We start from the raw sequence: 23614 nt of genomic DNA, 5'->3' as shown, positions 1-23614 counted from the left end.
GGGTGTCCTCCTTGCAGGCCTACAGGGCACTGGCCCTGCTCGCCCGGCCACTTCCCTCACTGTCTGCCCTCGCGGAGTGTAGGAGGAGGTCATGGGGCCAGAGATATGATAACAAGGCTCTGCCCACTGCCTTGGCTATATTCTAGAGCTGTGGGACCCTCCAGCGATTCCCCTTTCTGGGCCTATCCTTTTTACCCATAGAATCCTGTCCTGTTCTGCCTGTCTGCATCTCCCCACCCCACCCGGATGCCCATGTCCCCCACCTTTTCCAACTATTCCTCAATACTGAAGCCTTCAGTCTTGGTTTACTCTTGGTTTACTTTATATTCTGATTCCTCACCTCAGACCCCTCTGTCAGGCCTCTTCAGGTGGCCTCCTAGCCCTGCACCCGTGGCCTCCACGAGTCCTAACCTTAGGGAAACCTCACTGTCTGCATTTCTGCCACAGAGTTTCTAAAGCCCGTAGACTCTCAGACTAAGTGATAAAGATGTGAGTGATAAAGATAAGAGTGATAAAGATGTCTTTTTATTTTACTTTACTTTATTTTATTTATTTGAGAGAAAACAAGATCACAAATGGGGGAGGGGAGGGCAGGGCAGAGGGAGAGGGAGTAGCAGACTCCCCAGGACCCCAGAGTCCCAGGACCCCAGGATCATGGCCTGAGCCAAAGGCAGGCACTTAACTGACTGAGCCACCCAGGTGCCCTAAACTGGTAATCTAGTAAGAAAAATCATTCTCCGAGTTCTGTGAGCCACTCCAGCAAACTCACCAAACCCAAGGCAGAGGTGATTGGAATCTCCAAGCTACCATCAGACCACAGCAGACAACAAGGACTTGCACTTAGCAAATGGAGGGGGGCTAGTCTTGCAGAACTGAGCCCTTAACCTGTGGGGTCTCACCCTATCTCCAGGCAGAATGTGTCCAAATTCAGCTGAATTGTAACACTCAGCTGTTAGAGAACTACTTGATGTGGGAAAAGAGCCCACCATGCCTTAGAATTGGGTATAGAATTGTACACTTACCCTTCTCTTTGTCTTTTTTTTTTCTGTGCCTATGTACCTATTAACGCACTGTATAATTTTTTTAATATGTTTGTTGTTTATTGTACATCTCCCCCATGAGAGTGTAAACTCTGCAGGGAAATGATCTTTGTTTTGTTCACAGTGGCCCTCTGAGTTCTTAAAACAATACCTGGCATAGAGTGGTATTCATTCAATTTATTGAAAGAATGAATACATTCTGCCTTATTTATTAATTTATCTTTAAAGACTTTATTTATTTATTTGAGAGAGAGAGTATGTGCAAATGAGCAGGGGGCAGAGCAGAGGGAGAGGGACAGGCAGACTGTGCTGAGCCCAGAGCTGGACGTGGGACTCGATCTCACAACCCTGAGACCATGACCTGAGCCAAATTCAGGAGTTGGACACTCAGCCAACTAAGCCACCCAGGCGCCCCATTTCTGCCTTATTTACTGATGACTGTTTTAAACCCCTGTACTCGTACCACAAGGAAGGAAGCTAAGAGAGGTTGGGTCTGTTTTTATGTTTGTGCTCCCCAGGGTGCCTGGCCCAACGTTTGCAGTAGGGAACAATACATGTTTTTGTGACTGAATTAGTCTCAAGACAAACACCCATGCCCAGGATGTTCAGAGAGGGCGCACTGGTGAGCGGCTTTAGTGAGGTGAAAGCCAGAGGTCAGTTGGAAGCCTTGGGACCAATTCAGGGGAGACTTTTGGATGGCACACGAGGAAGAGAGGCATTCTTAGGGCCACTGTTCCTCCGAGTCTGCTGAGCCTTGGACGTGCACACACAGAAGGATGGAGCCCTCAAACATGCCTCAGGACAGCAGAAGGTGCCTTTACCAAGAGGAGACACCCCTAAGGAGAACTTCACACTGACTTCTCTCTTTTGTATCAATTAGCAGTTTTCAACCTGAAATGGTATGCAAGATTTGGTGAAGCTTTTTTCTTCAAGGACTCAAAGGCCTATGTGGCCCAGAAAACACGAAAGACCACTAACCCACAGAACCCCAGGGGGGATCCTGGAATCCTCTCACCCTCTCCCACCTTGCTTAGCCTCCACCAGCCCACTCAGAGAAAGGAGCAGAGCCTTCTGTGAACACTCACTGGCTGGGTCTGAGGACAGGCTCAGGGCAGCAAAAGGCAGGAGACAGGAGAGGCCTGTCCTCAGCCTCATTCCCCTTACCAGGAGTTTCCAGGCTTGAAGAGAAATTGGAGTTTGTTTTAAGAAAGAAATGTTTAAAGTACAAGTGGCAGAGAGAAGGACTGGAACTTTCGAGGGCCCAAGTTGCTGCTCCTGTCCCTTATGTTTCCTCCAGTGTGCCAGACCCATAAACTCCTTCGGCTCCACAGCCCCATATCAAGAACCCACAGGTTGGTTGGATCACAGCAGCTATATCAACAGCAGAATCAACAGATGAGAACACTGGAGGGTCCTGCCTTAAGTTTCAGTCTTTATCTCTTGACCTTCATGATTTCCCAGCCCACCTGTCCCCAGTCTCCTAAACCCAGACCCACAGCTCAGGGACCCCTCAGCTCCATCAGAGCCGAGGGGAGAAACCGGCCACCACAAAGCTTTCACCGGTGATGTAGCTGGCATCTGGAGAGCAGAGGAAGGACACAATCCCAGCACAGTCTTCAGGCTGCCCTAACCTGTGTAGAAGGACAGAACACATGTCAGGGATCTCAGACTCTGGTGGGAGTGGGCTCCAAGGAGGGACAGGGTGGACTCAGCAGGGCTTCTTGCTTGCACCCTGCAGGGCTCTGTGGAACCCACACTCCAGCTAAAGGAATGGCCAGCACACAGGGAGAGGTCGACTAGTGAAACAGACAAGCCACCCCTCCCTAGCTGTACCCTGGTAACCAAGGCTCCACACCCCACTTGCCTCTGCAGCTTGTGCTCTTTCTTGAAATTGTTCCAGAAGAACTCATCCTTGTGTAACTGGGCAAAGAGAAGACATGAATGAGTCAGTGGTGTTAAAACAAGGGCCCCAGATGATCCTGCAACAGATCACCTATGGCAGATTTGGGGTGACAGACTGAGTCATGGCTGAATTCAAAGGACAATGAGGACCTCATCTGTTAGAGACATGGATCTGAGGCTTATCCCTTAGTCACTGGGGAGGTTTCCACTGAGCCAGGCTGGGAAATGGGGGTCACATCTCAGTCCTCACCACTTGGCTGAATCTGGTCTCAATTACTCCTGGAACCAGGCAGTTCACCCGGATGCCCTTGGGGGCCAGCTCCAATGACAGCGTCCTGGTGAGGCCCAGCGTGGCCGTCTTACTGATATTGTAGACACCCAGTTCCTGGGAAGGGAATCAAGACAGTCTTTAGGATATACAGAAGCAGGGGCGCCTGGGTGGCTCAGTCAGCTAAGCATTCGACTCTTGATTTCTGCTCAGGTCAAGGCCTCAGGGTTGTGAAATGGAGCCCGCATCAGCCATGGCTGGGTGCTCAGCCAGGAGTCTGCTTGGGAACCTTTCCCTCTCCTTCTGCCCCTCCCCCTCCCAAATAAATAAATCTTAAAAAGAAAAAAAAAAGGATATGAGGAAGCAGAGGAAAGTACCAGTTGAGTTTCTCATGTACAGATGCTCCCACCCCTGGCCCAAGTGCAGAGCTCAGACACACTCTCCCCATCCTGTTCTGAGAACAGAAGCTGTGCCCAGCAGCCACATGGGCATCAGCTCAACCTAGGGCAGCACGAGTGAGGTGGGGGTCTCTCCCAGGCATTGTCCCTGTGGTGTCCTGGGGACCCCTTCCCCTAACACTACCAGGAGCACACAAGCAAGCACTCACCACATGTGGTACATAGGCTGCAATGGAGGAGACGAGGATGACCGCCCCCATCCTGAGAGGAGACAGGAAACCAGTAACTTAACATGGACTGAGGTGCTACTATTATTTTAAAAAGATAGAAGAATGAGAACAATACCATTTTAACTACTATAGTCATGGAATAATGCAGTCCTCACAGCGGTGGTACAGTTTGCATTATTGTCTCCCTTTCAAGCCCACAGAGTTTCAAGGGCCACAGAGGCCCACAGAGTTTCACAGCAGAACCGTGTAAGTGGCGGAGCCAGAACTCCACCCTAGTTCTCTGACCCAACACCCATGCTCTGAACCATGACACTCTGCCTCATCTTGAGGGAAGCAATGAGCAGAAAGCCAGCTTCTTGGGGAAGGGGGCAGAGTGGGCTTGGTGACAATGGGCTGCCTCTAAGAAGCAGATGAAGCAGGAGGAGACAAGAAATGAGAGGCAGTAATGTTTTCCTCTACCCCACACAGCCTGGGGCTGGTTCCTAAAGGGTATGTCTGCATCAAGGAGCCTGACTGAGGAGGAGCTATGGCCTGAGGGAGGTGGAGGCTTGAGTCCCTGACATGATACCCCTGAAGCTATGTATGGAGTGCAGTCAAATAGGCAGGAGCTGGAAAAACAGGTAAGCTCCCCGGAGGCTGAAAAGCAGGGAGGGAGAATGGATCTGGGATGGTGGGACCCTGTCACAGATTGTAAATTGGTGAAAAGGCACTGTCCCTCAGTAGAGGGTGAGAAGGATCTGTCCACGAGGACAGATCTAAAGCTCAGCCCTTTCCCAAACGTGCTGATGTCGAGGCCAATGAGAGCACGCTGGAGCCCCAGGACCAGCACCCTTATCCTGCAGGCAAGAACTAGAAGCTGTAGCTGTACAAAGGGTGAAGCAGGACAGAGGAAGGGAGATGGGGAGACCCCAGGAACACCTCCCAGCTGGGCCCCTGTGTTCTCCAGACTCCATTCGCACACGGGCTCGCCACCAGATCCCACCCCACCCCCACCCTGCAACCTACCCCCTGTTCTCCATGTGGGGCACCAGCTGGCTCAGGAGCAGGACTGGTGACTTCACATTCACGTTCAGGATCTGAAATCAGAGTGGAGGCAGGAGGGAAGACAAAGAGACGCCGTGAGCCCTCAGCCCAGGGCCTGTTGTCATAAAACACCCGGAGCCCTATCATTTGTGCAGCAAACCCACAAGTGTGCTGCTCTAAGATTCATTTCTCTTCTGATCAGAACAAGAGGGGTAGCCCACTGGCTAACGGTTTAACAGGCAGTCAGGCTAAGTGACAAGCTTGTGAGCAAACTGTTCCCAACTGGGGTGAAAGAGGGAACTGTTCAGGCCTTTTCAAGAAAATGGTCAGGCCTTTTCAAGAAAATGGACAACATGCTGGACTGCAGATAGAACCGCTAAGCAGAGGCCCCTGGAAAAAAGACTGAAAGTAGAACAGATGGAGGGGAAAGGAGGTTCTGGGAGCAAAGAAGATTTCTGGCAGTGTTGTCTTTGTCTGTCTGTGTTTTGACTTGTTGGTGTCCTTGTCTTGTCCCAGTAGAATTTAAGGTGTTCTCATGGTGCCACAGCATAAAACAAGCCGAATAGGTATTGTGTGTGAAGAAATGGAGAACAGGAAAAATAAGTGTAGAAAGATAAGAAAAAGCAAGGGGAAGGTTGGTGCCCACACTTCACAGCATGTGGCAAGGACTGAGCATTATATTATTATCTGTTCACAAAAATGCCAGCTGTGAGGGCCGGCATGCCTGCCTGTTTCCTGCAGACGTGGCTCTGAGCTTTCCTACGGCCATCACAAAGTGGGAGACACAACAGAGAATTGCCATCCTGGGTGTGAGCTTCCCACGCCAGTCCCGCCTGCGACTAAAACCTGGATCCAGCCCCAGACATGAGGGTTCCTGATCCGCTGTCTGGGAACTCAGTCTGATGGGACTGGGGACAGAGGAAAAGTAAGAGAGGAACTGGCAGGGAAAGAGGCAGAGACTGAGCTGGAGGCTAGGACAGAGCACCAGCTGGGACTAAAGTGACATCAGGATCCCTCCTGTGAGGCACCATCTTGAGTGAGGTCAGTGTGTCCTCTGTCTCTAGGGAATGGGACTGCATATCTGATCATCCCCTTGATGAGGGATGAGGCTTTGATGGAGAACTGCTGAGGCCCACATGATGACAGATTGCCAGTGCTGGGGATGACCCCCAGGACCAGAAGAAGTGGCTCAGATGTCCAAAGGGGGGCCCAATATGAGGTCCCCAATAAGAAGGCATTGAGGGTTAGATTAAGGGACTTCCTGGTCATTCTCTGCTCAAAATAGAGCCCCACCATCCCACTGATGTCTGCTCTAAGCTGGGGGATGGGCTCCAACAAGGCCCCTCCTAGACTCAGCAGCCAAGCATGAACCAAGGAAAAGGTGAGTCCCTCCCTTGCTTAAAAGGACTGCCCTATTAGAAAAGCAGACAGAGGACACCTGGGTGGCTCAGTTGGTTAAGCAACTGCCTTCAGCTCAGGTCATGATCCTGAAGTCCAGGGATCCAGTCCCTCATCAGGCTCCCAGCTCCATGAGGAGTCTGCTTCTCCTTCTGATCTTTCTGATCTTCACCCCTCTCGTTCTCTCTCTCTCTCTCTCTCTCTCTCAAGTAAACAAATAAAATCTTTTTTAAAGAAAGAAAAGAAAAAGAAAAGCAGATAGAGTAGCTCCGGGTGCCACGAAGTCCTGAGTAGAGATCGTGGCCTGCGGAGCTTGGATGCTGGAGAGTCCTCAGGCAGAAGAAGGTTGGAGAAGTAGTGGAAGAGGAGAGGGGATATTTCCCAACCAGCTGGAGAAAAGGGGGTTCTGGAGAGGTGCTCGAACTGGCCCAGTGATAAAGTGACTGAGAAGGAACTAACTCCCAGGACACCTCCAAAAACTGCATTCAAAGAAAGCAGAGCATCAGGGAAATTTCAAACGTGTGAGGTGGTGGCAGATGTGATCAGGGACAACTATGACCTCGTGGTGCAGACAGCTAGTGGCTCAGTAAGACCTGGGAGAATAGGGTGGCAGTGGGGAAAGGAAGGCGGGGCTGTGTCCCAGTGTGCTTAGCTTCAGGGGGGAAGATTTCAAATGGATTCCAAGATAAAGAGAGTCATGATCCCATGAACTAAGACACTAAAAGGCAAAATGACTCTGGAGGGCTAGGACACTATCAACAATGAAACCCCAGCTACCTAATCACAAATGACCCTTCAGAGGCATTAAAGAAGCTGAGAAGCTTGAGGAGGCTGCTAGCAGTGGCTGCAGGGAGCTCAGATCTCAGGTCATCTCTGAGGAAGGAGGAAACGGCATCTGGCGAAGGCAGATACACAAGAGGGCCTGGCCTGAGAATACTGTCTATGCAGCGCAGAGACCTGGGGAAGGCAGAGGAAATGCTCTGGCCAGAGCTTGGGGTGGAGATGGAGGTTAATGACAGCAGGAAGAAGATGGTGTCCCTGCAGTCCATCTGGTCTGGTCAGAGGGACTCAGGAACCCAACACAGGTGACATAGAATAGAAAACATAGAATGACATAGGACCATAACATAACATAAATCATAGATCTATAAAATAAATAAATAAATAATAATATAATATAAACAATAAATAAATAGATATAAAATATAAAAAATAAATACATAAAATAAATAAAAACATAACATAAATCATAGAACAACAAAGCCCAAGGTAGACCTCAAGACATTTTACAAGGTCTCTTCTGGACCCCGTGGACCAGGTGGCAGGATCATTAGGCCAAATGCAGTGGGCTGGAATGTCATGGACAGCTGATGGCTGGGTCCAGGCCTGACAGGTATTCAGGTTCCTCTGAGGGACAGTGAGGACCCCTCCTCCTGGAAGGGGGAAGAATCTCAGTGGCAGGTACGAGTCCCCAAAGAGGAACAAAATCACCAAAGGATGTGAAATGTATCTACTGTCAACAAAGAGCAGAGCCCTTCCTATTCTTGACTTTCATCAAGATATTCCCAGAGCTGTATCCACAGAGCCTAGAACAGTGCCTGGCACATAGCAAACCCTCACTGAATATTTGCTAAATGAATAAATGCAAAAGGGATAGGAAGAGAAAAGAAAGCAGAAAGAATGTAGGAACCACTTTGAAGGCACACAGATTGGAAAGTAGCATCACGACACATTCCAGGGGAGGAGTGATCAGTGCCGGATTTTACAGTTGCTTGACAGGGAGGTGAGTCCAGTCTCAATGGGAAAGCAAGTTAGACTCCTCAGCCAACTCCCCTCAGAGCCTCTCACCTTGTCCCACACCTCCTCACTGGCCTTCAGGGTGCCTCCCACCAGGATGTTGACGGCTGCATTGCACACCAGAAAGTCAAGGCCCCCATGGTGCTCCAGGACCTGGGGGGAAGGGTGAAACACAGGGCCTTAAGAATAAAGATGGCCCAAGGAGGCGTCACCCTCCCAGCGCTGTTGCCAAGTGCACAGGGCATTGAGGCAAAGTCTGCTAACCAGATCCTGTCTCCACCAGGACTAGGTCACACAACTAGTGTAAGAACCAAACTCTGATGAAGGCAGGAGTGTGGGATAGGCCCAAGGACAGGCTCTGCGTGCCCGAGGGTCTCAGGAGCGGAGGGTCTCTCTCCTCCAGCAATCTGTCCATGGACTTGGGAAGAGGGAATCCCTCTAGATTCCTCCTCAGCCGTGGTTCTCCAGGGTGTTGGATGGAGGCGAGGGTTCTCTCATGAACAAGCCATTTTCCAGAAAGCCAGTGTGCGCAGTGCCCTCCTCCCAGGTAGACCCTGGGCAGTCCTGGTTTCCAGACGTGTTCTAGAGCCTCCCAGCCCCATCCCAGTCCCAGCCCCAGCCCCACCCAGATCTGAACAGCATGGGAAAGGCCTTGCACATTCTCTGCGGCCCCTCACCTTGGCCACCAGCCGTTCCCGGTCCTCGGCCTTCCCCACATGGCACACAGTGCCTGTCACACTCAGCCCCTCCCCCTGCAGCGTGGCCACTGCCCGGTCCACGTTCTGCTGCTTCCGGCTGCTGACGACCACGTGGGCCCCATCCTGGGCCAGGCGCCTTGCAATGGCAAAGCCGATCCTGCAGCAGAGATGGAGGGAACAAGACAACCTCAGCCCCGTCCCTCGACCCATCCCTGGAAATCAACAAGGCTGTGTGTTGACCTAGAAGCCCGAGGTCTCTGTGGATGTGAGAGTCCTGGGGAGGGGTCAAGACCCATAGGGCAATCACAGCACTTACCCTTCAGTGGACCCTGTGACCACAGCTACCCGATTGGCCAGGAGACCCTTTGGGTTTATCCCAGTGCTGCTCATCCGCACAGAGAGTCCAGCACGGGAGTGAAACAGGCCCCTGTGGACCCCAGTCACTGCTTGGAGCATGCTGGCCAGTGCGTTTTTCTGCTTCCTGCTGAACCGGGTCCTGGAGGAAAGAATCAACTTCACCTATTATGGATGCCAGAGTAATGACAGTAATCTACCCTCTGCTCCTGCAGACAGACGAGGCCAGCAGCAGAGACCAGAGAGAGTAGAGCTGGTCAGGGTAAATTTCAAACATGTGAGCCTCGGTCAGGAAGACTGTCTGTGAAAACTCTCTATAAAACAGGCAAGTTGGAATGTGAGACCCAACATTCAATAGACAAGACAAGTTTCCCATTCGTTCCCTGAGCAAGCACTGAGTGCTTGCAACAGGTCAGAGAGCAGACCTAGGTTCTGAATGCCTACTTGCTGCCTCCGCCAGGCTGTGCTGAAGGGAAGCTCGCTGAGTGGAGGCTGGGAGGACACTGAGGCAGGGAGCAGACCCAGGCCCGCCCACCGGACACCCTCTGGAAGGAAAGGGGCAGGCCATTGTAGGTGTGCACAGGAGTGGAGGCCGGTGAGGACCTGGCATGGGAGACTCAGATATGCAGACACTTTCCGATGAACTGGAAACACATCGGAGATGCTTGTGGAGGGGGACCTCTTTCACCCAGACCCCACATTTCCCAGCTCCACACTCTGTGAGTCTGGAATCTCCTACCTCCCCCAGTGAGAGATTGCCCTTTGCTTGCCCAGGAGCCCTGCAGGGTCCTCAATCTAGGAGTCTGATCTGTTTCCTGTGGAGGCAGGTGGGAAGGAATGGAGGCAGCAAGGAGTTATTGAAGGCACTCAGGGACATGGGATGTACTTTTCATGCAGGGTAGTGCCAGGAAGCTGAAGAGATGCAGGTCTGGCAGCTCTGGACTAAGGGCCAATGGACATGCATTTTCAGGAGGCTCTGGTAGGGGCTGACTGTCCACAGACCCCCATCAGTTCTAGACTTGATTTCGCCACTTCAACACCGAGGGACTCCTCGTTACTAAGCAACCCTTGTCGTACCTACTGCATCTCCCTTGTTCCTTAGCAACCAACCCTTATGTAACCCAGTTCCCTCCAGTTAGGGGTTGGTATCTATAATGATCAGTGAATGGGTGCTGCTCAGGAATTATGGAGAACATAATTCCTGATATTTCAGATGAAATATCAAACTATATCTGTGTCATAAGGAAGGTAACCAAATGCTCTGCTTTAAGAGAGACAGCCTTGGTTTCAAACTTATGTCTCTCCTGACACCATATTTCTAAATTTACCCTTTGCAGGTCCTAGACCTCTCGCCCTTTTGTCCTAGCTGCTGTCACTCTGCTCGCTCTCTCACACGTGCTGTCTCTTCTTTATGCAAGGTCATATTTACAGCCTTTCAATTTGAGGGGATGAGGGGTTTCAGTTTCTGATTGTTCTACCTTTCCTAAACAGGACACCACATTCTAAACACTGTTATGATCCCCCGGGGACTTCTCTCCCCCAAGATGGAAGCTCAGATTAACCCTGTCAAGTGTCAGGGGAATTGGTCTCCTTGGCTGGGAGGGCAGCCTGAAAAACAGGGAATCCTTTTTGTCAGGATAGGCTGCCCCCTGCTGGAAGAACAGAGTTATGGCACCTCTAAGGAGCTTGTCCCTTCTCAGCCAGTCTGTGGCTGTCCCCTCTGTGGTCTACAATGGTTTTTACCAATCCCTGCTCCTTGCTAACCTTGTAGTGACGTGGTTTGCAGGAAAGCTGTCCTGCTTGTAGGGAAAAGCAGCTCTGACCTATTTCAGGTAGAGTTCAGAGGGACAAATCAGGCCTCACTTATCTCCCTTGGTTCCCCTTTCTCGTTCCAGGTCCCAATTTCCCAGGGCCTGAGACTGGGCAGCTTCCAAGGGCCCAGGCTTTCACTCACTCAGCCCGCATCCCCACTTTGGCTTTTCTCTGGAATAGTCAGCCAGACCAGCTAGGCCACAGTCTACCACAGGTCCCGGGAGCTTAGAGTGGCCTCTGAACTTGGCGCTGTCCACTTGGATTCCCCTCACCATGCTGAGCAGTTCAGATGACCAGAATGGAGGTGAGGGAGCCAAGTGGACATACCCTCACACTAGTCCCATCTTGGAGGTGTATGGCCTTCACCAAAGAGAAAATACAAGGGAAAACAAAGATTGGGGGAGAGACATGCAATATGAGAACCACTGAAAATCAGGAAAGAGAGAGACTAGGGAGATGTCCACAGAAGAAGCAGGATTTGGGCCAGTCTGTTCCCCCCTCTGGCTCCATCTACACCTAGATAAGATAAAGGGCTCCAATAGCTCCCAAGAGCTTTGTTATGAGAATCTAAGGAGAAATTAAGGCAGCTGCTCGCAGACCCAGGAAGAAAGAAGCATCAACACAAAAAATGGTAAAAAGTGAAGGTGGGCAGCCCAGTGTCAGGGACCCCCACCTGGACAGTCAGCCTGACTGGGGGCCATATTGTCCCTGCCCCAGCCTTACCTGGTTGTGCTCTTGTGGTTCCTGAGCGCAGGTCAGGAGCCCTTCCGCTGTAAAGTCTGCAGCTGAGTGTGAGGATGTGGGGAGGTGGCAGGCTGGGTTTCAGGTACTTTAATTCTTTCCAAAAGACTCAAGGATTCATGGAACATATAGTCCTGCAATGATGAAAGGTGGTGGTGAGGCAAGGTCTCCCCCACAGCCAGGAGTAGCCTGGGGGGAAGAAGAGGACTCACTGCCAGAGTAATCATTTGCAGATTACCATAGGTACCTACCAGGGTACCCACGGTCTGTCCTGTCAGTCCAGCTGTCCCCAGACACTCATACAACACAAACAAACCCGTGGGTCTAAGCAGGCTCCAGACCCCACCCTGTGGGGTCTACAGTCTTCGTTGGCTGGGGAGGCAGAGCTGGGTACAAAGCCACCAAGTTATTTCTACATGCATCAGAAAAAGACTGTAGGCCTCTGTCTCAAAGCCAGTGAAACAGGCCCTCCCTCTGGACTAGGGGATCAGGCCCCTGGCACTATATAGGACTGATGGCAGTAGAGTTCCTGGTGTCCCCCACGACCACCACCCAGTCTCTCTCCTGGGTCCAAATATTTGAATGAGCACTTACTTTCTGCCAGGACTGTGTTAAGTACTATGAACACCAAAATAATGAAGGCAGAGTCCCCACCCATTAGCTTACAGTCTAATGGAAAAATCAAATAAATGTAGTGCAGAGTGTTACATTTTTTAAAAAGATTTTATTTATTTCTTTGACAGAGAGAAGGACAGAGACAGAGAGAGAGGCAACACAAGCAGGAGGAATGGGAGAGGGAGAAATGGGCTCCCTGCCTAGCAGGGAGCCCTATGTGGGGCTCCATCCCAGGACCCTGCAATGGTGATCTGAGGCAGACAGTTAATGACTGAGCCACCCAGGTACCCCAGAATGCTACATTTTAAAATAGAAGTTGGTTTGAGGCTCAGGGAGGCTTCCAAGAAGAGGGTGGAAAAAGCCACTTTGAGAGGCCTATGGATATTTCAGAGGGGGTACCCAGGCAGTTGGAGGAAGCATCCTGGCACTCAGGAGGGCAAGTCAGAGATCAGAAGAATGATTTGCCAACATTGGTATGGGTGGAAGCAGCCTCATAAATGGATGAGATATCCCAAGAAAGTGAGAAGGAATAAAGTCAAAACTGGAAGAGTGGCAGCCAGATTCTAAGATGGTCCCCGTGATCCTTATAGGCAGGCATTCACCGCCGTGTGTAATTCCTCCTCCACACCCCCAGCATAGAGGGCTTGGCAGAAGTAATGGTTTGTCACTTTTGAAATAAGGATACATAAAACACAGTGTTCTGTCCTGGACCGTCGTCTCTGTCTCTCCCTTTCTCCCTGGGGTCACTCCCACCTGCCATGCTGTGAGTGCCCCTGTGGCAAGACACACGTGGCAAGGAAATGCAGCCCGCCAACAACCACGTGAGCAGGCTCAGAAGCAAACGGTTAGCTCCAGTCTGGTCTGGAGAAGACTGCCAACTTCAGCCTCAGGAGAAGTCCTGAGCTACAACCACTAGCTACGTTGTTCTCATTCCTGACTCCCTGAAACAATGAGATAATACATTTCCAAGCTGCTAAGTGTTAGGGTGATTTGTTACACAGCAATAGATAACTAGTACAGGAATATGGAAAGAGTTAGCTCTTTAAAGAGACAGAGCAGAAAATGCTTTTGAAATATAAGATTTTTTTTTTAATAAGGTAGCCACAGTTAAAACAAGATTGCATTGATTCATGAACAAATGAATCAAAGGAGTGGAATAGAAGATTCAGAAATGAACACAAACACATGTGAGAATTTTACATGTGATAAAGGTGGCATTTTGCATCAGTGAGGAAAAAGATTTTTCAGTAAATGATGTTGAGACAACTGGCTAATGCTCTGGGAAAAAAGAAACTAAATTAGATCTATGCCTTTCATACCACACACCAAAATAAATTTCAGATGGATTAAAAATTTAAATGTAGAGCGCCTAGGTGACTCAGTTGGCTAAGCATCTGCCTTTGGCTCAGGTTAGGATCCCAGGGTCCTGCCATTGAGTTCATGTCGGGCTCCCCGCTCAGCAGAGAGCCTCTTCTCCCTCTCCCTCTGCTCCTCCCCCTGCTTGAGCTCTCTTGTGCTCTCTCTCTCTCAGATATTTCTCTCTCAAAATTTCTTGTTTTGAAATAATAAAGTATTTTTCAGGAGCACCTGGGTAGCTTAGTCAATTAACTGTCCAATTCTTGCTTTCAGCTCAGGTCATGATCTAAGGTGGTGAGAGCTAGCCTCGAGTCAGGCTCTGCACTCAGTATGGAGTCTGCTTGAGATTCTCTCCCTCTGCCCCTGCCCTTGAATTCTCACTCTCTTTCTCCAAAGTAAATAAATACAATCTTTTTTAAATAAATAAAATATTTTTCAAAAACCTCTCTAAATTTTGTGGTTTTACCTGAAATGGTTATTTTAAGATAGAGTACTATTTTATTCTAACTCACAAAATCATTTATTTACATTATACTTTTCCTTCTATTCAAGGATTCGTCATTGTCTTAAGAAAAACAGATTAGGGGCACCTGGGTGGCTCAGTAGGTTAAAGCCTCTGCCTTTGGCTCAGGTCATGATCCCGGGATCCTGGGATCGAGCCCTGTATCGGGCTCTGCTCAGCAGAGCGCCTGCTTCCCCCCTGCCTCTCTGCCTACTTGTGATCTCTGTCTGTCAAATAAATAAATTAAAAATATTAAAAAAAAAATACAGATTAGAAGACTTGCTTCCTCAACCCACAGCTGCACCATCTATGTCTAAAAATACTGGAAAAGATGAAAGTGGACTCTCCGAGAGCCCTCGGACTAGTTGGAGGGAAGGACGTACTCCAAAGAAACTGTACACAAGTAAGAAACCAAAATATGATGAAATCCCGATTTCCCTCCACTATGCAGATATTAGTAGTTTCTCTTATTATGTGTGATGCAACAGAACATTTTTAATAGTGTTATGACTCTGTAAGATGCAGCATCATTTGGAGACCAGTCACTCAGAGTTGAGAGAAAAAGGAACTGCCTATTTTACATATAAATATGATGCACTGCTTGAAAGCCAACATTTTCCTAGAGCTATTCAGAATAGAAATGAACAAGTCACTGAAGTATCTTGCAGGGCAAGTTATCACACTGTATTAGCTGGTGAAGGGCACACAATGGCTGAGAGGGAATCTAGCCTTGTGCACTGACAGCACCAAGTTTCTGCTGGAGGAGGTCCATGAAAGCAATCCTGGGCACCCTCACTTTACAACAGTGCAGGCACTCACTTGCCAAATCAAAAATGTAGTTGCAGGCACCTGGGTGGCTCAGTCGGTTAAGTGTCTGCCTTCAGCTCAGGTCATGATCCCAGGGTCCTGGGATGGAATCCTGCATGGGGTTCTCTGCTCAGCAGGAAGCCTGCTCCTCCCTCTGCCTCTGCCCCCTCCTCACGTGCCCATGCTCTCTCTCTCTCATAAATAAACAAAATTGGGCACCAGGGTGACTCAGTTGGTTGAGCCTTCTACATTTTCTACTAAAAGTTTTATAGTTTTATATTTGACCTGAGCCTTTGGCTCATGATCCTGGAGTCCCAGGATGGAGTCCACATCAGGCTTCCAGCTCCACAGGGAGTCTGCTTCTCCCTCTGACCTTCTCCCCTCTCATGCTCGCTCCCTCTCTTGCTCACTCTCTCTCACTCAAATAAATAAATAATTTTTTTTTTTTTTAAATTAAGAGGGGCACCTGGGTGGCTCAGTGGGTTGAGTCTCTACCTTTGGCTCAGGTCCTAATCTCAGAGTCCTGGGATCGAGCCCTGTGTTGGGCTCTCTGCTCAGTGGGGAGCCTGCTTCTGCCTTTCTCTCTGCCTGCCTCTCTGCCTAGTTGTGATGTCTGTCTGTCCAATAAATAAAATATTATTTTAAAAATCAAGAAAGAAGGGAAAGAAGGAAGGGAGGAAAGAAGAAAAGATTTAGTTTCAAACCTGAAGACTGAATGAATCTCTTGTCTGAAGAATGGTACTTTGCCTCACAAATAGATGGACCAACATACGCAATGGGGGGGCGGAGGGAGCTTGCTGTTGTATTTATCTCATGTCAGCACAGACTAGTCATTCTTTTTCTTTTTTTAAAAAAGATTTTATTTATTTATTTGACAGACAGAGATCACAAGTAGGCAGAGAGGCAGGCAGAGAGAGGGGGGAAGCAGGCTCCCCGCTGAGCAGAGAGCCTGATGTGAGGTTCAATCCCAGGACCCTGAGATCATGACCCAAGCCAAAGGCAGAGGGTTTAACCGACTGAGCCACCAGGTATCCTCATACTAGTCATTCTTTTATTTGAATACTTGACAACGAACACAAGTGGGGGTGAACCATTCAGTGCTGACTAACTTTCTGGAATCTCATGGTTGCTCTGAAAGAATGGCTCTGGCATTCCCCCCGCTGACATGGGTCCTGGCCCTCTCCACAATAAGGGTGCCAAGCAGGCCCTGTGTTCTTACTGCCACACACTTGCAGTTCAAGGAAAGCCTGCTTCACTTAAAATTATCATCTGAAATCTTGATCCTTGAGAACACACCTTTTTAACATTCTTGGTGAAGAAACGACAGAGTGCACAGAAAATATTTCTGTTGTGTCCTGAAGAATGATGGTTATCTCAAGAACAGGCCCTTGTGCAATCCTCTGAGATGTCAGTGGAACTATCTGCCTTTTTCATGTAACTCTGTTTTTACTGGAAGGAATGACTGACAGCCAAGCCGTGATTACTCAGGTTCAGGAATTTGGCAGATATTTTCTCGAAAACGAGCAAGGCAGACTATCACTTGCCAACATTTGCTGCCATTGATAAAATTTGAACTTTCCGGCAAAAGTTAGGATTGTAGGGGCACCTGGGTGGCTCAGTGGGTTAAGCCTCTGCCTTCAGCTCAAGTCATGGTCTCAGGGTAGTGGGATTGAGCCCCACATCAGGCTCTCTGCTCAGCAGGGAGCCTGCTTTCCCCTCTCTCTCTGCCTGCCTCTCTGCCTACTTGTGATCTCTCTGTCGAATAAATAAATAAAATCTTTTTTAAAAGTTAGGACTGTAGAAAATTTTTATCTATCATCCTGTTTGACAACTGCCTGACTCTCTAAGATTTTTTTTCCAGTGAGATCAGTGTTGATATTAATAAATGTGATTTTTTAAAAAGATTTATTTATTTATTTATTTAGAGCCACTCAAAGTGCAAGATACCAAAGGGATTTTAATATAACAGAGTACCAAAAATTCATTGACGTGGTCTCAGATTCCATTTGCAACGAACCTTTAAGAAACTACCCTTTGTCAAGTTTGGGTGTGGTACCAAAGAAAAATAGTAATGATTATCTGGAAAAGCTAATATTCCTCCCTCTTCCAACCGCATTTCTGTGCAAGGCCAGAAATGCTTTCTATATTTCCATCAAAACAGCATATTGTAACACATTGAATGTAGAAACAAGTAGGAGATTCCAGCCATCTTCTATTAAGCCAGACATAAAAGAGATTTTTTTTTTTAAGATTTTACATATTTATTTGACAGAGGGAGACACAGCGAGAGAGGAAACACAAACAGGGGGAGGGGCAGAAGGAGAAGCCAGGCTTCCTGCTGAGTAGGGAGCCTGCTGTGGGTCATGATTCCAGGACCCTGGGATCATGACCTGAGCCAAAGGCAGTTGCTTATCGACTGAGCCACCCGGGAGCCCCAAAGAGATTTTTTTTTTTAATGGACAACAATACCACTCTTCTTACTAATTTTTCTTATTTTAGAAAATATGGTTATTTTTCATTTAGAGTGATGTCCAAGCAGGAATGCAGCCACAAATGCAAAAACAGTATGGAAGTTCCTCAAGAAACTAAAAATAGAACTCCCACATGATCCAGCAGTCCCACTTCTGGATAAATATCCAAAGGAAATAAAACCATGACCTTGAAGAGATCTCTGTACTTCTGAGTCCATTGCAGTGTACTATTCGCTGCAGGCAGGGTATCAAAAAGCAACCTAAGGGTCCCTTAGTGGATGAATGGGACAATACACACACAAAAGTTCAGCATTAAAATTGAAGGAAATACTGTTATTTGCAACAACACAGATCAACCTGAAGGGCATTAGGCTAAGTGAAACAAGCCAGATGGAAAGACAAATTTTAAAGGGTGTCCCTTGTATGTGGAATCTTTAAAAAAAAAAAAAAAAAAAAAAAAGGAGCCCCTGGTGGCTCGGTCATTTAAGGGTCTGACTCTTGATTTTGGCTCAGTCATGATCTCAGGGAGCATCTCAGGCCCTGATCAGAGGGTAACTCCCTTTTCTCTCTTCTTTCCTCTTCATTGTATGGCCTACCTCAGTACTTCTGGCCACCCTGTGCTGGAGGGGAGTAGAAGACCCAGTCCCAGTCTCACCAGCCAGCCTGTAAGGAATGACAGGGAGACACAATCTCTCACCCTACAAAAGATCAGAGAAGAGAATCCAGTGCCATCAGCCCAGACTCCCTGCCATCCATTGGGAGGTGGAGGGGGTTCCATTTTCTCTCAGGCTTTAATCTATTTCCCAGCCTATACCTGCCTGAAACTTCCTGAAGCCACTCCCTGCCTTCCTGCCCTCACCCTCACAGATCTGAGAAGCCCACTGTGCAACCTGAGGGCCAGAGAAGTGACCTTTCAACTGCCCTGGGAGGCAGCAGGGCAGACAGCCAGGTGCCTTGACAGACTCCCCGCAGCTAACTATCACCCAGTTTCTGTCCAAGAAAAATGACTCAAAGAGCAGGATCCCACATACCCAGCCCTCCCTGTCGCATCCCCCACAGGCAAGAGGCTCCAACCTCCTCTAAGAGACTCTACCCTAACAGAAGGTCTGTCAGTCCCTACTTACACTCAAGCTCTCCCCAGATGAATACATGTCAGGTTCCTGGAAATTAATGGAATGATGGAGGACATGCCTTCCTACACACCAACAACCTCCAGGAGACTTTATCCCCATTCACCTCTTTCCTGAGGATATTTTCTCCCTGTTAATTCTCAATATTGATTCAACAACTGTTGCTGAGCCATAAATCATCCTCCAGGAATCAGTGAGGTATTCATTGCATAATGTAACATATAGAACGTCCCGGGACGCTGTTCCCCTCGGTGCTCCCCACCCCCTCAGAGTCCCAGCTCCACATACATGAAGTCAGTCTCCCCCTAAACTTTGTGTACACACAAAAGTTAACTCACAATGGAGCACAGAATGAAAGGTAAAACATAAAACTTTTAGAAGATGTGGAAGAATCTCCCTTAGACTGTTAATGCGGTCAATTACATGGACTGGTTTCTGAATATTGACTGAGCCTTGCACCCTTGGTTGGTCATGGTATATAATGATTTTGATATATTGCTGAATTCTGTTTAGTAACATTTGGCTAAGGACTTCTGTGTCTATATTCAGAGATGTGGATTGTAGCTTTCTTTTCCCTTGTTTTTTTTTTTTTTTTTTTCTTAATATTGTCTTTTTCTGGTTTTAGTATCAAGGACATACGAGCTTCATAAAATGATTTGGGGAAGTTTTCCCTTCTTTTTCATTTCTCTAAGACAGTATGTCAGACTTGTCAAATCTATATAGCATACTTCAGAGGAACAGGTCTATCTGTCTGCTTTCCTTCCTTCCTTCCTGCCACTGTAATACAAGGTTCAATTCTTTCTTATTTGTTTTTATATTTCCATAATACTGGTATTGCTTTTACTATGTGTCAGAAACTATTCTAACCACTTTGTAAACACTAATTCTTTTAATCTTCATACAACTACCATTTGAGGTAAGCACTATGATTATCCCAACTTTACAGATGATAAAACTGAGACACAGAGAAATAAAGTAACTTACATGAGGTTGCACAGCTAATAAATGGCAGGGTCAGTATTTCAACTCGGGCATCTGTCCTCCTAACCACAATACCCTTCTGCCTCAGGGAGCATTAGTATTCGTCTCACACTCTAGATAACAAAACTCCAGAACAGACCGTTAAGTGATTTGCCCCATTGAACATAGCCGAAGTAGAACTCTTGATTCCCGTCTATCCTAAAACCTGTCCTTTCACATGTCCCCATCTCAGAAAGGCCTTTCAACCAAAATCTTGAGAGGTGCCCTTGAGTTTTTTCTTCCCTGTACCTCCTGCATTCAATCCATCAGCAAACCCTGTTGATTTCACCTCCAAAACATGTGTCCAGCCCTCCTCTCCCCCTCGACTCTCCTCTCTCATCCATACTATCATGCAGGAGCCTCCTAACTGACCTCCTTCACTGCACTCCGAAATTCTCATGAACTATTCTCCTTCTACCCTGCAGCTAGGATTATCTTTTTAAAAACAAATCTTGGGGTGTCGGGGGTGTCCCTAGGTGGCTCAGTCTGTTAAGCGGCTGCCTTTGCCTCAGGTTAGGATCCTTGGCTCACAGATTGCCTCTGGCTCCCTAGTCGTCGGGGAGTCTACTTCTCCCTCTCCCTCTGCCCCTCGCCCCTGCTTGTGTTCTCTCTCTCCCTCTCTCTGTCTCTCAAATAAATAAATATTTTTTTAAAAAGAGAGAGAGAGAGAAGGAAGGGAGGGAGGGAGGGAGAAGGAAGAAATGAAATCTCCTTGCAGGGGGCACCTGGGGGGCTCAGTGGGTTAAGCCTCTGGCTTTGGCTCAGGTCATAATCTCAGGGTCCTGGGATGGACCCCCACATCAGGCTCCACACTAGGTAGGCAATCTGCTTGTCCCTTTGCCTCTCCCCATGCTCATGTTCTCTCTCTCTCTTAAGTAAATAAATAAAATCTATTTTTAAAAAAATAAAAAACAAGGGGCACCTGGGTGGCTTAGTGGGTTAAAGCCTCTGCCTTTAGCTTGGGTCATGATCTCAGGGTCCTGGGATCAAGTCCCACATCAGGCTCTCTTCTCAGCAGGGAGCCTGCTTCTCCCCCCCCACCCTGCCTGCTGCTCTGCCTACTTGTGATCTCTCTTTCTCTGTCAAATAAATAAATAAAAAATTTTAAAAAGAAAGAAAGAAAGAAAGAAAAAACAAGAGATAAAAAGAAATCTCCTTTGCTTAAAGCCCTCTAATGTCTTCCCATTGCACTTAGAATCAAAACTTAAATTATTTCCCCAATCTGCAATGCCCTTCAGGATCTGGCTCCCAAGAACCTCTCAGACCACCTTATATGCTCTCTCCTTGGCCTACAGGCTCTGACCCATAGGCTTCTTACTGCCCCAAACCTGCCAGCTCAGGCCTGGCCTCATAGCTTTCAAATTAGCTATTCCCTGAAAACTCTTCCCACCTACATTTCATGGCCCCTAAATGTCACTTCCTTATAGAGACTTTTCCTGAGCATTGAATACAAAGTAGACCCTCTAGAAGCACTTCTCCTACCCATTTTCTTCTCTTTCTTTCTTTTTCTATTGCGGTTATAACATAACATACAGTGTTATGTTAATTTCAGGTGTACAGTGCAATGACTTGACAATTCCATGTATCACCCAGTGCTCCACACGGTAAGTGAGTATAACCTTAATCCCGTTAACATATTTCACCTCCCACCCACCTCTCCTTTGGCAACCACCAGTTTATTCTCTGTATTTAAGAGTCTGTTTTTATTTTGTCTCTTTTTTTCCCTTTGGCTGTTCATTTGTTTTGTTTCTTAAATTCCACATAAGTGAGATCATATGGTATTTGTCTTTCTCACGGACTTATTTCATTTAGCATTATACTCTTTGTCTCCATCCATGTTGTTGCAAATGCCAAAATTTCATTCTTTTTGATGGCTGAGTAATTTTCTAATGTGTGTGTGTGTGTGTGTGTGTGTGTGTGTGTGTGTATCACCTCCTCTTTATCCATTCATCATTCAAGGATACTTAGTTTGCTTCCATATCTCAGCTTTTGTAAATAATGTAGCTATAAACATAAGGGTGCATGTATCTTTTCAAATTAGTGCTTTCATTTTCTCTGGGTAAATACCCAGTAGTGGAATCACTGGGCCATAAGGTAGGTCTATTTTTTTTTTTTTTTTTTTTTTTCCCGGATGCTTGGGTGGCTCAGTTGTTTAAGCAACTGCCTTCTGCTCAGGTCATGATCCCAGAGCCCTGGGATCAAGTCCTGCATCGGGCTCCCAGCTCCATGGGGAGTCTGCTTCTCCCTCTGACTTTCTCCCCTCTTGTACTCTCACTCTGTCTCTGTCTCTCTCAAATAAATAATTTTTTTAAAAGTAGGTCTATTTTTAATTTTTCCAGGAAATTCCACACTGTCTTTCAGTAACACCAATTTTCATTTCCACCAACAGTACATAGGGTTCCTATTTCCTCCTGTCCTTGCCAATCTTTTGTTTCCTTCATAGCACTTACCACTGCTTAATTGCATGCAAGCTCTGCAAGCTAATAATAATAAGTAATGTATATGCCACTCTTATTATGTGCCAGGCACTGTTCTAAGCACTTTCCACATGAAAGCTAGTGTAATCTTCATCACAATCTTAAAAAGTTGCACTATGAACATCTCCACATTTCGGAGGATGAAAGTCAGGAAAAGAGAGACAGAGTAACTTGTCACACAGACACTGTGAGCCAGAGTCACACAGTGAAGCGGGCTACAAGCAGAGTTGGTCTGGCTCTGAAGTGTGTGCTTTTAATCCTCCTGCTATGGGGCCCTTATTTGTATTTTTCTCTGCTGGGTCTACAGCACCTATAACAATGCCTGGTAGACACCGACACTGATAAAACTCTGTACACTGAACGAATGAATGCTGCATAACTAAGGTCTGCCTTTGAGCTCGATTAGTCTGACTACAAACCCACACTCTCCAGAATATAGGAACAGGAGGATTACAAGTTTCAAACTAGAACATTGAAATCTAATGGCTACCCTAAAGACCCTTACAGTGTTCTGGTAAATGCATATGTAAATAACTAGGATGCAATAACTTAGGACAAGAAAAACTCATGGTAAGTGTCATGAGTGAGGAGCATACAAATTGCCATAGGGTTTTGCTGAGCGGTTGCTAACTTTTAACTGAAAGGTCAAGGAACTGTTAGGAAGAAAACCACAGGCCCCAAATGAGGTCACTAGGGCTGAGTCCCCAAACCAGGGATTAATACCCGACCTAACTACAGCTTCCACCTCCCCTAGAAATGAGGTCTTAACAGGTCAGTCAGGAATTTTCTGATCAGCATCAATGAATCTGCCACAGAGGTCCTCTCTATCTGTCCCGAGACTGAGGTAACCTGTTTGATAAGACCCAATCCTTTCTCCCAAAGGAAAGTTACGTGGCCTGAAACAATCCTCTCCTTTTGCTAATAACACTCTTGCCCTACCCTCATTCCTATAAAAACCTACCATTTTGTACTCATCCTCAGAAACCCCCTCTACTTGCTGGATGTGATGCCGCCTGACTAATAAAACTAAGTAGGTCTTCAAATTTACTCACCTGAATTTTGTATTTTAACAAATTGGTGGCAGCATTGGGATCTGAAGCAAGCTTGTGACAGCCTTTAAGAACAATGAGAAATACAGGCTTGGCTCTCCGGGAGCCCTATTTAGTTCCTTATCTTTCTCATCCTGAGGACGGATGGTAAATACCCTGGGTTTCAGCAACTCTGCTTGTGTTTGGGCTACTGATCTCATTGGCTTGCTAGCCCCTGGTGAACGAGGCAGTGTAGACTGACAGGTTGCTCTAACAAAGCACCAGTTCCTAGCCCTGGGTTCAGTCCATAATTCCACATGGGACCCCTGTCCTAGTTCCAGGCCAGAGTCCAGCCTGTGGTCTCCATAATAGAGTCCATCCTCTGGTGGTGCCCACAGTCTTCTCTTGGCCAGTCCACAGTGACAGGTTTGGGTTACTGTCAGTGAGTTGAGATCTGTTTGCACACATTTTCTGTCTTATTTTGTGTAAATAAAGTCTACAGCTAGTGGAGATCTCAGAGGCAAAGCCACTAAAACTGGTGGGCACA

The 23614-nt window shown here is 47.5% G+C and overlaps 1 protein-coding gene across 2 annotated transcripts in view; it reads right to left on the bottom strand.

Annotated features, from left to right (window-relative positions):
- Positions 1-2472: 2472 nt before the first annotated feature.
- Positions 2473-23614, bottom strand: part of LOC131998752 (dehydrogenase/reductase SDR family member 2, mitochondrial-like) — a 22479-nt gene continuing 1337 nt past the window's right edge. Inside the window, exons 1-10 of one of the 2 annotated variants that reach the window (XM_059371221.1) lie at positions 18009-18075; positions 11644-11795; positions 9071-9250; positions 8734-8911; positions 8108-8209; positions 4844-4914; positions 3818-3869; positions 3193-3327; positions 2905-2960; positions 2473-2671 (exon numbers count right to left, since the gene is read on the bottom strand). In XM_059371221.1, the coding sequence (XP_059227204.1) occupies positions 2560-2671; positions 2905-2960; positions 3193-3327; positions 3818-3869; positions 4844-4914; positions 8108-8209; positions 8734-8911; positions 9071-9210 (846 nt within the window). In that variant the 5' untranslated portion in view covers positions 9211-9250; positions 11644-11795; positions 18009-18075 and the 3' untranslated portion in view covers positions 2473-2559. Of the gene's footprint in view, positions 2672-2904; positions 2961-3192; positions 3328-3817; positions 3870-4843; positions 4915-8107; positions 8210-8733; positions 8912-9070; positions 9251-11643; positions 11796-18008; positions 18076-23614 lie in introns of those variants that run through there. The other variant, XM_059371220.1, reaches the window with a different exon arrangement.

This window comes from Mustela nigripes, chromosome 13 (assembly GCF_022355385.1).
Source record: "Mustela nigripes isolate SB6536 chromosome 13, MUSNIG.SB6536, whole genome shotgun sequence".
Taxonomy (NCBI): domain Eukaryota; kingdom Metazoa; phylum Chordata; class Mammalia; order Carnivora; family Mustelidae; genus Mustela; species Mustela nigripes.
This window is presented reverse-complemented; position numbering and strand designations above follow the sequence as displayed.